Source organism: Girardinichthys multiradiatus, chromosome 5 (assembly GCF_021462225.1).
Source record: "Girardinichthys multiradiatus isolate DD_20200921_A chromosome 5, DD_fGirMul_XY1, whole genome shotgun sequence".
Lineage (NCBI taxonomy): Eukaryota > Metazoa > Chordata > Actinopteri > Cyprinodontiformes > Goodeidae > Girardinichthys > Girardinichthys multiradiatus.
The window spans coordinates 29,701,482-29,714,931 of record NC_061798.1 but is presented as its reverse complement, the minus strand read 5'-3'; the positions used below and the strand labels follow the sequence as shown (position 1 = coordinate 29,714,931).

Below are 13,450 nucleotides of genomic sequence, written 5' to 3'. Positions count from 1 at the left end.
AATTCACATTTATGGGGTTGCGATCTTGAAAGAGATTAAATGTTTGGTAGTTTTTAGGAAGTCTGGAGTTCATTAAAACATTAAGAAAAAACTGAAAAATATAGATGTGCTGGAATTTATTATCTGTATTTTTGGTTCCGGTATATTTTTGCCACAAAGATGTTTGGAGGGTTGTACATTTTAGGAGGGCACAAAGAGTAATTGGTGTAAATAGTGCAATTTATTGTATGGGCAATATGGCTCACTGCTCAGGGTGCATTTCTGTGGATGAATAACTTACAATAGTTGGAGGTTAGTGGTTAGTTGGCCCCGACTGATTTTTCTCATGCTTATTTTCCTTTTTGATTCAATAGAGAATCGGCGCACAGGTGAAGCAATAACTATTTTTTCGCGGATGATGCGAATTCTCAGCTTCTGACTAAAAGGCTTGGAGAGACTTTCTGCACTTTGACTGTTATTGGTTTTTTAAGGACTCTGGCCTGATTTTGACCATATCTAGTTCAAAATATAAATATTTGATGATCAAACCTGAGCTTGAATAATCTACATGGAGCAGTCTGAGATTCATTAAACCTTCACCATAACACACAAGGATGGATGTTCATCACATTTTTGGCATCAGGACTATATTAAATTGAGAAAAGCATAAAAACTGGGGGCAGAAGTAAAGCCTTATCCAGGGCACAATTAAAAACTAGAACTGACTTTGGTTGCAAATCTGCTTAATTTCAAAGAAAAAAAAACCGTTAATTTTTACTGTAAGTGATTAGTAAGTCATGCGGGAAGGGAATTGATTGACGAGAGATCTACGTGTCTCATATTCCCGTGACTACACACACTACTGACATGATTTTAACTCCTCCAATGACCTTATAACCTCCAGCCGCACAAGACTACACTCACAAACAACATGAAAAGTCAGGTTTCCGTTTCCAGCTCATATAAAGACTAAAAACATGTGCGTGACGCTGCAGCGCTGCGTGATCCTCTCCAGCCTGCGCACCTCTCACACACCGCGTTCAATCAACACTTCAAAGGCTACGTGGTCATGTGATCACACAACATCAAAGGGAGCCAGGGCATGACTAAACCCAGCAGTGGGCGTGCCACGGCGAACGCGCGCTCCGGGTGCGGGGACCGACGCCCCGCAAGGAGCATCAGCCAACCACAGCAGAGACGGATTGGCCCGCGGGACTGAGAGGGAGGAAGGGGTAGGAGGGAAGAACTTCAGATAAATACCCGCTTCATCTAAAGATCCTGAGGATTTAGATCAGGAGGGAAACGCTGCGCTCAACAGCTTTTCCAGGTTTCCCTGCGCGCGTAAAGACGCGCACAATGGATTAATTTAGTGATATGAACTGATACTGTGTGTAAATTTGGGGTGGATTTGAAAGTAACTGCCTGACTCTCAAAGGAACGATGGGGATTTATAATCTGCACTCGTTTAGTCCACCATGAGTGATCGGTTGCTTCCAGGAGGAGTCCTTGCGCTTTAACAGGACTCCCCATCTCTCCAATACCCACAAAGCATGCTGTGTTTGATTCGGACCCGGCTCACGCATCAGCCCCTGTAACAGCTAGAAATGAGGTGCCGTGGTAGGTTTAGAAGCTCGACCGGACTGTCAGCAGTGCGCTCCTGCCTGTTGCTGCTCATCATCCACATGAGCGCTCCGGTGGAAGCGCGGCGAGTGCGCGGCGGCCGTGCGCAGACTAGGCGGGTGCAGCAGCAGCAGCCGGAGCAGCAGCGGATGGAAGGACCGGAGAGCTTCCCGTTAGACTTCTCAGCCGTGGAGAGCAATATAGACAACTTTATGGTGCAGGTGAAGAATCTGGCGCAGTCCCTGTACCCGTGCTCTGCGCAAAAGCTGCAGCAAGACATGAAACTGCACCTCTTGAAGAATGTGTCTGTGACTTGTAACGACGGTTCTCCTGCAGGGTAAGTGCACTCCCTGAGCTTTCTAATACCATCAACTATTGAAAGGATTTTCTATGAAGGTGTAGAGACAGCTGCTGCACCAGGCTCCCAGTCTGTGGTGGTTGTGTTCCCTTCCCTTCATTTTCCCGTCACTTTGTGACCAAAATGGATCAAAGAGCCAGATCAGAGAGAGCGCAGAGCAAAGAGATCATGACTGCCGACACTGAGACTGTTATCCCTCATGTGATAAAGTTTTAAATTCTTCACATTCATCTGGACTGCAACTAAAACAAGACTAGATTCTAGTAAAAAAAATAAAAAATAAAAAATAAAAAGGAAACTATTTTAAGTGCTTTGTGAAAATAATTAAATGTTTCACATTACAGCCTCAAAGTTCAATGTATTTTACTGAGAATATGTGTGATAGGCCAACACAATGTATTGTCCTATTCTGAGATTTTTGGAGTTTTGAAGGCATGCATGACATTGGCTATAGAGTGAGTTTGTATTCAGTCCCCTGAGACAAACCTACAGCTGCTTTTTGGGCGTTTCTCTACACATCTAGAAGTTTTACCCATTTTATCTGCAAAAATGCTCAGAATCAGTCAGACTGCATATAACACCAATTTTCGAGTCTCGTCACAAATTCCTAATTGTAATTAGGCCTGGACTTTGACTGGGCCATTTCAACACATGAATATGCTTTGATCTAAATCAGAAAGGTCAAACTCCCGTCCTCAAGAGCTGACATCTTGCAACTTCTAGACATGTCTCTGTCAACACACCTGAATCACATTATGAGGTCATTAGCAGGACTCTGTAGAACCTGAGTGCAGAAGCAGGTTATTAAGGCCTTTGATTCCGACAACTAACAGGTGTCCAGTCAAATAATTCTTCCACCTGAGGTGTGGCTCTTTGCAGCTCCTCCGCAGTTACCATGGGCCTCTTGGCTGTGTCTCTGGTTAATACCTTTTTTCCCTGTCAGTTTGGGTGGACTTCTATACCTTGGGAGGTTTGCAGTTGTGCCATACTCTTTCCAGTTTCAGATAATGAATTGAACAGTAGCTCCATGAGATGTTCTTGGCTGGGGTTATCATTTAAACTTCTCCACAGCTTTCTCTTGCTGTTGCTTGATCGACGTGATGCTGTTTGTTCAGTAATGTGTTCAACAAACATCTGATTCATTCACAAAACAGCTGCATTTATACTGAGATTAAATTAAACACAGGTGAACTCTGAATTAGGTGTCTCCTGAGAGCGACTGCATTGGATTTTATTTAGGGGGATCAGATTCAAAGGGCTGAACACAAATTCATGCCTCAACTTTATTATTTTAAAATTGCAACCCATGTATCAGTTTATTTCCTGTGTGTTGTCACATAAATTCCCATTAAAATATATATTACTGCCTGAGTTTGCAAACATAAATAAATAAATGTATGACAAAATGGGTTTCCATGCTCTGAAAAATTCCACTTTTGTAAATCGTTTTCATTTTCATAGATCAGTCATTTGAGGTCTTAGTCACACAATTTCTGTTTTATACACTATATCCTCAGGCATCATGTCTTTATCAGGTCATATTTTGTATAAATATCTTGTGCATTTATTAATTTACCATTTAGGTGTTATTGAGATGAAGCATAGCTGATTAATACCCCGGAGATGATGGTGATGTAGTTATAACGTTACATATAAATATTTCTAAAATTCATATTTATATTTAAAGTTATACTTAATCAGTTACAATATGAAAAAAATAACTATTATTAACAGAGTAGTCTTTGCTAATGAACATGCATAGCCCCCAGAGTACCAGTGTCTTTGCTAACAGGGCCTTTGTAAGAATGAAGCAATTAGAGCACTCTTAAAGGATTCACTGGCTCTTGCAGGGAGACTGAGTTAAGTAAATGCAGCAGGTGGTTCCATCTGTGTGCACACCCCCTTTCTTTCATGATTTGATGTTCTTGTTCAGGTACTACATCAAGGAGTCTAAGGGCAGCAGGAGATGGCTTCTGTTCCTGGAAGGTGAGACTGGACACATGAATGAAAGTCTGCCTGGTGCAGCTCTGTGAAGCCTGTTGACGAGCTCAGTGTGTGTGCTTGGTGCAGGTGGATGGTACTGCTTCAGCAAACAGACCTGCAACAGCAGATATGAGACCATGAGGAACCTGATGAGCTCCACCAAGTGGCCACAGAGCAGAAGAGGTATGACTGTCATTACACCAGTTTTATAAGCTCTGCACAAACTAAGAGACCTTCTCATCAGCAGAGGAAAAGAAAAACTTCCCATGAATGGTCAGGATTCATGAAAGTTTTTTTCTTTGAGTTTGCATTAATCCTTAAAAGCCAAACTCTCACTGAACTCCTTCTTTGTTTCTAACCTTTTCTATGAGCATAATTACCTCTGTTCACCAGAGGTGCAGCTACAGAAATCTTCAATGCCTGCATGTATTTAATGGCAAAAGCAGGAAAAGTATTGACTTACCTGCTGCAATAAAAACACTTTTATAATCTCTACACAGACACACAGAATCATCCAGACTTGTAGAGATCATGAACCAGGATGTGAAATATTTCCTCCTCCGTTCCTTCTGTTTTTTTTACAGGAACGGGAATTTTGTCTGCAGAGCCGGAGGAAAACCCTCACTGGTGGAACGCCAACATGGTGTAAGACCTTGTCTCTTCATTCAGCTGCTTTGGTTTTCCTCTTTTCAATTTCCAAGTTATCTAAGGGCATAACTCTTTATACTTAAAGGCCACTCTGTTTATTAGAGAAAAACAGACATACATCTCCTGGCAAATATCTTAGAAATTAAAAAAAAGGCAAAGTTGAATGAAGTAAAATATTCAAGTTTTTAGCAAATTTGTGACTTGTAAGATATGACTTTTTTATGATTAAACCCGTTTCCACTAAATCACTGTCCGTAACGAAACGATGCTAGGCATGTTAAAATTTGCTTCTTTTTATCAGGAAAAAATCCTCACTCTATGATCAAGGCAGTTGAAAATGTGTGATGTTTCTTTAATCTAACGCACACATTTCTCTGTGCCGACAGCACCAGAAAAAAGCTTTCCTAAAGGTGTCATGGACAGCAGCAGCCTAAATGGATTCAAAACACTTTGTCAGTAAGAAAGTGAGCTTTAAAAGCTAAAAATTGATTATTTTTATGATTATTAGGGATGCAAATGAACATTGTGGGGAGAAATTTTCTGGAGATGCAAAAAGCAGTTGGCCAGAGGTTGGAACTCGCTAACTCTACCAAGATCGGCTGATCAATAACTGCCAGGTCAAATACTGAAAAATTAGATTTTTTTTTTCAGTACATTAAATGCATCAAAACTAAGAAATCCGACTATTTTCTGTCAATAAACATATCACACCAACCACCTTATTTGATGAACCTTATTTAAGTTTAATAAAAATCAGATGCAGTTTAAATGACATCTGCTTTTATACATGAGGGTAATTTTTTCATCTTCTATTGGATGTAAACCTAATTTTTCAATATAGATTTGTGCGGCACACATTTTATTTTTTTCATTTATATGTTACAGCCCTAAAAATTGTAATCAGATCTCAATAAAAAACAGAAATTGCAACCTGCCATGTAGAGACTGATTGGTGCATCTAAAAAATATATTTTATTTGTGTATTTTATTTTGTTTGTTTGTACGTATTCTGTTCTGACAGCTTCAGCAAACAATACGTTGGGTCTGGTTTCCTTTAATGTGTCGGAGCAGATTTGCTCAACAAAAGGGGGATGTTAAGGAAACAGGTGCAACAGTAATAAAGAGACACAAAGGGCAGAAGGTACTTCTAACAATTTGCCCAATATTAGTGTTTAATAACAAAAGGTTGCACATCGGTCACCCTTAAAAACACATTCTCTGTGCTTTGTTAAGTTTACTGTCATAGAGCCGCAATGCATTATATTTGAACATTTGTCAGCGAGCTGATCTGAATACGGTTTTAAATCCAGGTGTTTTGCCCTAACAGTGTTTTATTTACCGTTTCCTGCAGTTTTATTCCTTACTGCTCCAGCGACGTATGGAGTGGAGCCACGCCAAAGACTGGGCACAGTAAGACCCACTAAATCTATCAGTCACAATTTTCTGAGGTATACTAATGGTTTTCCATTTGTGGGTTTTTGGAAGCTGCAACAAGAAAAAAAATATAATTTTCTTTATCAGTTTCAGTGAGAGGGGTGTTTGTACATGTGTGAGACAGGATTCTGAGGCAGAAATCTGGGAAAGGATACTTCTGTTACTTTGTGGAAATGGGAAACATGAACACTCCAGTATTTTGGCCCAGATTGGAGCCATTTTCTCATTAAAGGGGATATGAAAGCCCTTTAATACTCTGCCAAAAAGCACCAAAGTGACTTTTAGACCATAAGATACAAAATCATTTGATCTGGTGAAAGAAGCTTGACTTTTTGGCCACAATTAGTGTCTTTGTGAATGCCATCAAGAAGGAAGCGACCGCCCACCGATTAAAGCCATCCCTGCTGCCAACTGTTATTGAGTGCAGCAGCGTTCTACAGTGAAGTTTTTTGTCTTTTGCACAAACCTACAAACTGTTTTCAAGGTCAAGTTGATGATGGATACAAATAAATACAGAACAAGCCAAAGTGAAAATGTGTGTCAGAGTCCTTGGAAGCAAAAACTGGCGGCATGTGCTATATTTTAACAAGATTTCAACTTAAAGCAGAAAGCCAACAAAGAAATCAAAGAAGCATCAGCAAACAAACAGGAAGGACTGGACCCAGTAGGGGATTTATAAGCTGGGTCTGAACCCTTACATTCCAACCTGGTTTGATTTAATCATTAAAAAGAACAAGGGGAACAAAATCCTTAAAGAGGAAAGGCGTGCAAAGCTTTTTGGATCAGTCTCTGTGAAGAAATGAGGGTGCCAATAATGCCAAAGGTACATTTTACTAGTAATGAATTAACAGTGCTACATGAGCATTTTGGGTCAGAAGTTCACATTCACTCATCAAGCATGGATGTTTTTGTTGTGGGTTTTCAATTATTTATTTTACCATTATTTATGAAATCAACAACTGGTGAACAAGTTTGAATTTTGTTGATTTTCTCCAACACAGGCAGGCTCAAATGTATACATACACCTCCACTAATCTTTGGTTAAATGCCCCTTAGCAAGTTGCAGAGCAAACCACACACTTTTTATAGCCATCAACAATCTGCTGGCACAACCACCTGTCTCAAACTGTTACGTCCTTAGCTGGTTAAAATGACCAGGAAATAAGAGGACCCCAACCTACTGTGCTGGAAACTGCAGGTACAAGAAAAAGAAAGAGAGATAGAAGAACCGTGCTCTAGGCTGAGCTGAAGGTTGCAGCTGAATTTATGGAAAACCTGACATATCTTCTGGAGTAGTCCTTTATGATCACCAAGACAGGCAGGTTTGCAAACCTAAAAACACCTTAACAATTGTCAGGCATGATGGTGGTAGTGTCATGATGAGGTTATGTTTCACTGCCAGCGCAGCTGTACTGGTGCCTTGAGCAAAGCGTGTGAAATCATGAAAAAGGAGAACTATCTCCAAAGCCGTCCACAGCTTGATGATGCTTGGACACAGTTGTATGTTCCAACGTCACATCGACGCCAACCATACATCAAAGCTGGCTTGAAAATAGATCATTCCTGCTTCTGGAATGGACTCAGCCTCAACCTTATTTAAAATGTATAAACTATGCCTTAAAACCTGAGTTCATCCGTAAAACCAAACAGTTTACAGAAACTACTCATTCTAGCAAGAATTTGGTCAAACAACCAGCCTGAGTTTTGCCTATGGAAGAAGTGTGGTTTCTCTGTAACCTGCTAAGGGACATGTAACCAAATATTAGTGTGGGTGTATATATATATTTAAGCCAGTATGTATAATTGGGATCCTTTGTGGATCATCCTGATGCCAAATTCGGCTACTTGTAGCCATTAAAATGAAGCCCTCTAAACAGGTTTCCCTTCTGCTGTCGGCTCTGCCTCCTGAGTCAGTCTGTAGGCTGTGCATGAATGAGGAAAACTTACCAGATATTTACAGCCAGAAAGTAAAAGGACAATAAGTGAGAAAGTTTCTGCTTTTCATTTGTATTCACAGTGAGACAAACTTTAAGTGTTAGGGTCTGCAGTTTATTGATAATGGCATAAATGCTGATATTATCCAGACAGTGAAACATGAGTGATCCTGTGCAATAAGCAGGGATTTCCATCTTTTATTTGCAATGTATATATAATAGTTTGAGCTTGTATCTGACAGGCAATAAAATATTTATTTATATTCTCAGGTGATTATGCCTTCATGGGCTCTCTGATCATCAAGGAGGTGGTGACGGAGCTGCTGACTAAAGGTCTGGACAAAGCCAAGGTTCTGCTCCTGGCAGGCAGCAGGTCAGTACACTAGAGGCCTGTTTTTTTTATTTTTCTTTCATATTCCAGTTTCTCCCTCTGAATACTGCCTTCATGTCACCAGTGCGGGTGGTACAGGCGTCCTGCTGAACGTGGACCAGGTTGCAGAGCAGATGCATTCAGCGGGCCACAGGGGGGTGCAGGTCAGGGGCTTGGCTGACTCTGGATGGTTCCTGGACAACAAACAGTACAAATTCACCGACTGCCTGGACACCATCAGCTGTGCCCCCACCGAGGCCATAAAGAGAGGCATCAGGTCAGACAGTAATGGAGGTATAAAAGAGAGGTTGTTAGAAAAGAAGATGTTTGAAAGCAGTGATAACTTTGTGTGCAGTTACTGGGCTGGACTGGTGCCAGAAACCTGCAGACAGGCTCATGTTGGAGAGGAGTGGAATTGTTTCTTTGGATATAAAGTCTACCCAACGTTGAAAAGTGAGTCACAACACACTCCGAGCCCCTCCATAAAACATAGAGATGACAAGCAGGAGTCTGACCCGTGGTCCGTACTGTGTAGGTCCAGTGTTTGTGGTGCAGTGGGTGTTTGACGAGGCTCAGCTGACCGTTGATAACATCCACCTGACCGGACAGCCCGTTCACGAGGCCCAGTGGAGGTACATAGAGAACCTGGGTCAGGAGCTGAGGAGCACGCTCCGAGACATACCGTAAGCCTCATCAACACTCCTCACAGACATGAACCATGCAAATAAAGAGATGGCTTTCTGACACACTGCTGTGTTTTTGATTGGTAGAGCCATGTTTGCTCCAGCTTGTCTGTCTCATGAACTCATTACCAGAACGTAAGTAAGAACATTTGATTCGTCAAGTTCCAATGATGTACTGATTCATACCTGAAGGTCATTAGCAGCATGTTTGTCATTAGATTTTCATTTCTAATTCAAGAATTTACCAACTTCACTTCCCCAAACTTAAGCAAATGGTTATGTTATGGTTTTCCCAACAAAGAGGCTTTTATTTTGACAAGAACCCACAAAGTTGGGCTTGGATTTATACTTCTGTTAGAAGGCATCAATGGCATCTTATAGTCATTTTATTTAGGGCTTTATTTGTTTATTTTTTGGACCAGGGTGTAACGATTACATTAATATTTTAAAAACAAGAATTGTGTGTTTGAATGTATTATTGATTTTCTCTCATCCATAAAGGGTCAAACATGTACAAACTCTCCCATTAATATTAGGTTTATTGTCCCTTAGCAAGCTACACCTCCAGCACCAAATTGCAGGCATTAGCAACCTTCTGGCATATTTCAGGCTGGATAAGTGACTACTCTGCTTCTCAGACGTTCTAAAGCTCAGTTAAAAAAGAAGGTTTTCTGGCACAGTTTAAGTATAGTCCATACATTTTGCATAAGACTGACGCCAGAGACATTCCAGAAGCTTAATGTAAGCCTGCTTTATTTATTCCAACATCAGTTTTGATGTCCGTTTGGGATCATTCTCCTGTTGGAACATCTAGCCGTTAATTTGAGGTGAAGTTGAAGAAATTGGAGGTCATCTTCCATTATAATTATTCCACCCTTTTTTGTGCAATGCAACTACAACCACTGGTAGTATACCAGACCCTCAGCATGATGCTGCCACCACCATGCTTGACAGTTGATTCAGTGTTCTTTGGTATGAAAAACGCTCACCTCCTCTCCTCCAAAATGTTCTTCTAGTCATTTTAGATAACCTACAGCTCAATCTGACTTGTCTTACAATAAAACTTTTCTACATAAGGAATTTGGGTTGTCCATGTGAGAAGTTCACAGTTGAGTTTAAATGTGTCAATATATTTCGTAGTAGAGGTCTCCCCCTCCCAGTCCATGGTGATTATTTTCGTGAACATCCTGACCAGTTTCCTTCTGTCTGAGGGTAACAGTTTGGATAATGTGTTTGAAACTTGGACAAAAACAGATGTTCTAACAGGACAATGATCCTAAACAAACTTCCAAACTGGTTTCAAAAGGAATAAAGCAGGGTAACATTAGGGTTCAAGGAGGGATCCCTCCTTCAACCTTTATGAAAATATATAGACTACCAAAGCCTTGTCAGAAAATAGTCAAATATCCACAAAGAATTATGCCAGAAGCTTGTTGATGGCAACAAAAAACGTGTAGTTTCTCCACTCCTTGCTGAGGGACACTTACCCAAACATTGTAGGTGTATGTATAAATCTGGACCTAAGTGTACGACATAAATCAAAAAATAAATTCCAACTCATGGACCCGGTTCTTGCATTTTAAAATGACCTAAAAATGATCCTGAAAAAAGAACTGTTCAAATGCACCATTACACTTCCCAAATTAAAATGAGATACATGATGAGTGCATGTACACCTCTGAGAGGAAGTGTACCGCCAACCAAACCTATTAACCTTCTCTGTTGCAAACAAAGCCTTAAGCACCAAATACAGACCCATCCACTGGAAAAAAAAAAAAGACCGAGATCTTCCTGCAGCTTGAACCCACATCAGCAGTTGAATTTATCTGCTAATTAAACAACATTTTAATTACATGGGCATTATTTGTCACCTGTATGGGCCAAAAATAAGGTATATGCTTAATAAATGGATGCATAAAATATTTCTATGATAGTATATTCTGGTTATGGTCCCTCATATTGTGTTTACCGCCTGAAGTTTCATGTGGTCGTCATGTCCTCTAATTTCTTTACAAAAATAGCAGGGAGTGTCAATTTAGAGATTTTCAAAGTGAAATGTTCGAGTTGGTTTGGAAACATCTTAAATCTTTAAATAAATCAATGTGCAGGTACTGGATGGACATCCAGGTGAAAGGCACCTCCCTGCCCAGAGCTCTCCACTGCTGGGACCGCAGCCTGCAAAGCAACCTGCACCTCAACGGCAGCCACAGCAACCATGGCCTTAAGAAGAACAGGACCCCTCCGCTGAGAGGATGCCCCCTGCATCTAATCGACAGCTGCCCGTGGCCGCACTGCAACCCGACCTGCCCAACCATCAGAGACCAGCTAACGGGACAGGAGATGAGCGTGGTCCAGTTCCTGATGCACATGGGCTTTGATGTGCAGAAGATGGCTCAGCAGCAGGGAATGGACCCCAAAAGGCTGCTGGGCATGTTCAGTAATGGAAGCTGAACTGCTCCTCTTCAGTGAAATGAGTGCTGTTGTAGGTTTTTGAGGTCAGTCTTTAAAAGCAAGTGGATGACATGAAGAGGAAAACTCTTCATACGCTGATGTTTCAGTGAAAAGCTGAACAATATGAACATTCACAAATGCCTTGCATATTTTAAAGACTACGTAATGTACAACCAAACCAGAAAGTTTGAGCTGTTCAAAAGCTTTATATGGGATCAACATAGATATATAAATATGCTATAACTCAGAGGAGGTGGGTACAAGTATACCACAAGGACTTTTCAGTATATTAGAATGTAAAGTTAATTTATTTCAATAATTCAAAAAAATGAAAGTTATAGTAGACATTTATTTCACAGTGATCGATTTCAAGTGTTTCTTAAGTTTAATGATCATAGCTTATAGCTAATGAAAACCATAAGATCTAGTTTCTCCTAAAATTTGATTTTGTAACTTTAATAAAAAAGGATTTTAAAAGATATTTTTTCAGCACTAGTGGCCTTTATTTTTTGACAGTAGGCAGACAGGAAAGAGGGGTAGAGAGGGGGAGATGTTTGTCAAATGTCGCCGGGTCCGGGACTCGAACCCAGGACAGCTGCTTCGAGGACTGTAGCCTCCGTATATGGTTGCACGCTTAACCCCTACACAATCAGCGCCGCGCAATATAAAAAAAAAAAAAAAAAGGATTTTTAAATACAGAAATATCAGCCCACTAAAAATATGCCCCTGTGTGTTACAGGGCATCATTTTGCATGAATTACTGCAGCAATGCAGCATGACATGGAGATCAGCCTGTGGCACTGCGCAGTGCTGCAAGCCAATCAACCATTGTAACATGGTCACTGAACCAGATTTTGGTACATTTGGCAGTGTGGGCAGGTCCAAAAGGTACTGCTGCAAAAATAAATCAGCATCTCCTTGAAACTTGTCAGGAGAAAGGAAGCATAAGGTGCTCTAAAATTTCCTAGTAGATGGCTGCGTTGAATGTGGACTGCAGAAACACAGTGAACCAACACCAGCAGATGACATGGCACCCCAAATCATCACTGATTGTTGAAACTGCTGGACTTCAAGCACCGTGGATTCTGTGCCTCTCCACTCTTCCTCCAGACTATGCAACCTTGATTTTCAAAATAAAATGTAAACTTTACTGTCATCTGATGAGACGACTTAGGACCTCTTGGCAGCAGTTAATTTCTTTTTCTCCTTAGTCTAGGTAAGACGCTGCTGGCCTCTCTGGTCCAGGCGTGGCTTGACACAAGGAATTTGACAGCTTGTGTACTCTTTTGTTTTTCCGTTCAGTAAACGTTTCCTTAATATTCTAGGATGCAACACTCTGAACAGTCAGCTTCTTTAGCAATGACCATTTGTGGTTCCTTGTAGAGCGTGAATATCTGCTAGAGAACTGAACAGTCAGTCTCCCCCATAATTGTGTCGATCATAGATGTATACATTTTTTTTATTCATCTTAATACTAGAACTTTCTGAGAAACAAAATTGTGAGTTTTTATTATCTGTAAGCCATAATCAGCTAAATTAACATAAATTGATGCTTTAAAATGTGTAACTGTGTGACACCTCTATATAAGTTGAGATTCTGAAAAGAAATACTGCAACAAATAAACTTTTATATCCTTGATTGAGAGACACCTGTATATGCAGTAAAATGCACTGTTTCCTTCATGTGGAGGTAAAACAATGATCGCAGCTGTCTACAGCAGCCTGAAGGATTTTAATGGGAAATCACCGGACTGAAAACACTTCCCAGCTTGATGTGGGCATTCCCAATATTTGTGTGACTGGATATTGGAGTCATGGGAACGTGGTGGCCCAGAACTCCCAACTATAGTGCTGATTTTTCTACTTACTAAATATGCTGCTTTTTCTCCATGTGAAATTATTTGATGGGTTTTCTTTACTGATAAAAATAATTAAAATCAAACTCTGTTCTTGGTTTATTAATGGTTTATTTATTTTTTTACTGCTCAAG

The 13,450-nt window shown here is 40.5% G+C and overlaps 1 protein-coding gene across 1 annotated transcript; it reads left to right on the top strand.

Annotated features, from left to right (window-relative positions):
* Positions 1-65: 65 nt before the first annotated feature.
* LOC124868126 (palmitoleoyl-protein carboxylesterase notum1a-like) lies at positions 66-11,941 on the top strand. The gene is made up of 11 exons (XM_047364959.1): positions 66-1,936; positions 3,891-3,943; positions 4,028-4,123; positions 4,525-4,585; positions 5,940-5,998; positions 8,227-8,329; positions 8,412-8,603; positions 8,682-8,779; positions 8,862-9,009; positions 9,097-9,144; positions 11,118-11,941. The coding sequence occupies exons 1-11, from the start codon at positions 1,584-1,586 to the stop codon at positions 11,458-11,460; spliced, it is 1,554 nt and encodes a 517-aa protein (XP_047220915.1). The 5' UTR covers positions 66-1,583; the 3' UTR covers positions 11,461-11,941.
* The last annotated feature ends 1,509 nt before the right edge of the window (positions 11,942-13,450 follow it).